Source organism: Sapajus apella, unplaced genomic scaffold (genome assembly GCF_009761245.1).
Source record: "Sapajus apella isolate SASKATOON/1434 unplaced genomic scaffold, GSC_monkey_1.0 scaffold4585, whole genome shotgun sequence".
Taxonomy (NCBI): domain Eukaryota; kingdom Metazoa; phylum Chordata; class Mammalia; order Primates; family Cebidae; genus Sapajus; species Sapajus apella.
In genome coordinates, this window is record NW_022441511.1 from 1 (window position 1) to 4,026 (window position 4,026).

The 4,026-nt window shown below is 49.9% G+C and overlaps 1 protein-coding gene across 1 annotated transcript; it reads right to left on the minus strand.

Annotated features, from left to right (window-relative positions):
* Positions 1 to 463: 463 nt before the first annotated feature.
* Positions 464 to 3,864, minus strand: LOC116547768 (transaldolase-like; the record flags this gene model as incomplete). The annotated part of the gene is made up of 2 exons (XM_032273598.1): positions 464 to 797; positions 3,581 to 3,864. Coding segments are annotated over 2 exons (396 nt in total), but the record flags the coding sequence as incomplete, so codon positions are not given.
* Between the last annotated feature and the right edge of the window lie 162 nt (positions 3,865 to 4,026).

A 4,026-nucleotide genomic window follows, 5' to 3' on the forward strand; every position in this document is an offset into this window, starting at 1 on the left:
TAAAGACACCCGCTGTATGGCAGGCATGATGCAGGAGTCACTCCTCCTCAAAGGGAGTTGCAGTACCTTGCATCGGTTCTTGTGGAAGCCGGCCTCAGGTTAGCAAGCCCTTGAGCATCCGAGACTTTAAAACCCCTCCAGTACAATCGCGCCTTGGTGGCTGTGAACGCTGTCAGCTCTGTTGCTACGTACTGACTCAAAGCATCCTCCAATAGAAATCATTGGAAGCTGCCAGCAGGTGGCTGTATTCCGTCAGCTCTTCAGCTACTGTGCTGACTCAAAGCATCCGCCTATAGAATTCCTTAGAAGTAGCCTGCCCCTAGATACGAGATATCGCACACTGCACCCTCTTCACTGCGGACGGCCCACCTCCTTGCCTCGGTGACCTAATGGGGGTGGACCCTTTGCTTACCGCATACATGATTGTCTTGACGCTATGACTGTTCTTAAGATGACCTCACTCACTACCCTGCCCCCTGACCTACACCCAATAAATACAGATGCTCCTGCATGTTCAGGGCCTCGCCTGTCTCCGCTTGTAGGTGGCGTGGTCCCCCGAGCCCAGCTGTCTTTTCCAGTCCTTCGGTGTCTTGTCTCTTTACTTCTCGGATCCGGCACCTCAGCACAGCGACAGGGGACACCCCACAACCCTGTAGGGCTTGACCCTACACAGGAGCAAGCATACTTACCTTGCGTCTACTTCTGTGGATACTCGGCCTGGAATCTTCTTTAGTATTTCTGCTCCAAACAACACAAAAAGTTTATCAATAGCATTTTTAATCTGGTCCTCTTGTGACCTGAAATTCAAAGGGAAAAACATCGGTCAGAAGCTTCTGAGATTTAAGTGCAAAGAGTCTACAAAATGAATTCTATTATTTCTTTTTGGTTAGGCTGGTCTCGAACTCCTGACCTCAGGTGATCCGACTGCCTCAACCTCTCAAAGTGCTGGGATTACAGGAATGAGCCACCGTGCCCGGCCAAATTCTGTTATTTCGTTGCCAAATTTCTTTCCCTCCATCTTTTTTTCTGTTAAAACTTTTTTTTCTATTGTGGTAAAATAACATATAACATAAAATTTCCATCTTAACCATTTTTCCCCCCGCCAAGACAGGGTCGCTCAGGCTGGAGTGCAGTGTGATTACGGCTCACTGCAGCCTTCACCTCCCAGGCTCAAGTGATCCTCCCGCCACAGCCTCCCAAGTAGCTGGGACTACAGGTGCACGCCTCCATGCCCAGCTGTTCTCCAACTCCTAGGCTGAAGGGAACCTCCCATCTCGGTCTTCCAAAGCACTGGGGTTACAGGCATGAGCCACTGCCCACAGCCCATCATTTTTACGTGTAGTGGTATTAAGCTCATTCACAATTCTGTTCAACCATCACCATCTCCAGAGCTCTCTTCATCATCGCAAACTGCATCCCTCCATCTTTTGGCATTTGCAAAATATTCTATTTTCCATCTCTTGAAAGTCACTGGACAGACACCAGGTGAAGCCCATGATGCTGTTCCAAAATGAGCCACTACCTAAGCGGCCTCATTAGCCCACTACACACAGGAAGATCTTCAGCTAGACCATCAAGGGTTAGAATTCTTGGGCCAGACCAGGTGCAGTGGCTCAAGCCTATAATCAGGCACATGCCTGTAATCCCAGCACTTTGGCAGGCCTTAAGCTCAGCAGTTTGAAACCAGGGCAACATGGCGAAATCCTGCCTCTACCACAAAATACAAAAATTAGCCAGGCTGGTGGTATGTACCTGTAGTCCCAGCTACTTGGGAGGCTGAGGGGGGAGGATGGCTTGAACCCAGGAGGTAGAGGCTGCAGTGAGCTGAGATTTCGACCCTGCACTCCAGCCTGGGTGACAGAGCTAGACTCTATCTCAAAAAAAAAAAAAAAAAAATTCTTGGGCCACCTGGACATGAGGGCAGAGCTCATCTGTTGATCACCCAGCCAAGCAAAGGTACCAATGTCACCCAATACCAGGAGCACCAAGGCCTTAGGCCTTGCTGATGCCACAGGGGCACAACACTCCCATGAGAGGAGGAAAGGGGAGCCAGCTTAGATAAGAGAGGGGAGGGTCAGACTCAGCATCCAGAGTGGCTGTCACCAATGGTCAGGGGAGTCACTCACCAGCCAGCTAGACCTAAGCAAAGCCAGTACCAGAGAGGGACCTGTCCTGTGTGGTGCCCAAGCTGCCTGCTCGCCACCATCTTCCAGCTGTGAATTACCTTGAAGAGAATCTAAAATGACATCTAAAATATGCAAAGCCATGGGCATGAAGAGTGGTCTACAGTTGCTTGCTTGGGTAAGGGACTGAAGACCTACTGCAAACAGGTGCCAGAGAACATTCTGGGAGTTATAAAAACCAGACTGTGATGATGCTGCATCATTGCACAAATTTACCAAAACCCATCAGGCTGTGTACTTAGTGTATTTTATATCAATAAAGCTATTAAAAAATGAAAAAGCCAGGTGCAGTGACTCACGTCTGTAATCCCAGCACTTTATGAGACCTGCCGCCTGGCCAACATGGTGAAACCCCATCTCTGCTAAAAATACAAAAATTACAGTCGGGTGTGGTGGCACATGCCTGTAATCCCAGCTACTCAGCAGGCTGAAGCAGGAGAATCTCTTGAACCCGGGAGGCAGAGGTTGCAGTGAGCTGATACGCCACTGCACTCCACCCTGGGCAACAAAAGCAAAACTCCATCTCAAGAAACAAAAAAACAGGCTGGGCGCGGTGGCTCAAGCCTGTAATCCCAGCACTTTGGGAGGCCGAGGCGGGTGGATCACAAGGTCAAGAGATCAAGACCATCCTGGTCAACATGGTGAAACCCCGTCTCTACTAAAAATACAAAAAATCAGCTGGGCATGGTGGCGCGTGCCTATAATCCCAGCTACTCAGGAGGCTGAGGCAGGAGAATTGCCTGAACCCAAGAGGCGGAGGTTGCGGTGAGCCGAGATCGCACCATTGCACTCCAGCCTGGGTAACAAGAGCGAAACTCCGTCTCAAAAAATAAATAAATAAATAAATATTAACGAATGAATAAATAATTCAAAAAAAAGAAACAAAAAAACAAACACCCCAATAATTAGCCAGGAGTAGTGGCGCACACCTGTAATCCCAGCTAACTGGGAGGCTGAGGCAGGAGAATTGCTTGAACTGGGGAGGTGGAAGCTGCAGTGAGCCAAGACTGCTCCACTACACTCTAGCCTGGATGACAAAGCAAGACTGCCTCCATCAAACAAATATAAAAAAAAAAAAAAAAAAATGACAGGCAGAAGATACGTGTTACCAGCTGGGGAGGCTGACTACAAAACGGGAGGGGGGCCTCCGGGTCTGCAGGTGCTCTGTGTCCTGACGGGGGTGGTGTTTACAGGGGCACATATTGGTAAGACTGCTCACTTACATTGGGTGCAGGTTACTCCATGCAGATTTCATTTCAAAAAGACAGTTTTTCCCCCCTTGAGTTCATGGTGTTTGAGAACTAAAATTAAGTTTAGGGAGGGAAACAAGGCCAACCAGACTAGCATGAGGGCCTAGCTGGGACTCCCTCCCCCAACCCCGAGCCTGAGGCACTCACCCGCCCAGCTTCCGGCCATAGGCAATCGCCTCCTCCACCAGCTCCTGGTAAGTGGGCATCTGCGCTGCAGCCAGGATCAGGGATGGGTTGGTGGTAGCATCCTGGGGCTTGTACTCGTCGATGGCTAGGGAAATAATTTTCAAAAGCAAAAATGAGTGTTTGCTTCCAACTGGAAGCACATGAAGGAACCCTGGAAGTCCCAAGGATGTTGGGGGAATCGAACATGTCCCAAAGTGGGGTGCAGCCACACTTCTCACACCTTCTTCCTGGTGACTGAAGGTTCGTCAAGAGGCGGCTGTTTGCACAATGATGAAACAACAAACGCTAAGCGCCAGAGATCAAACATGCCACTGCAAGAGCTGGCTTGTAACAGCATGGGAGAGGTAAGAAAGCTGGGAGAGGCCGGGCGCGGTGGCTCAAGCCTGTAACCCAGCACTTTGGGAGGC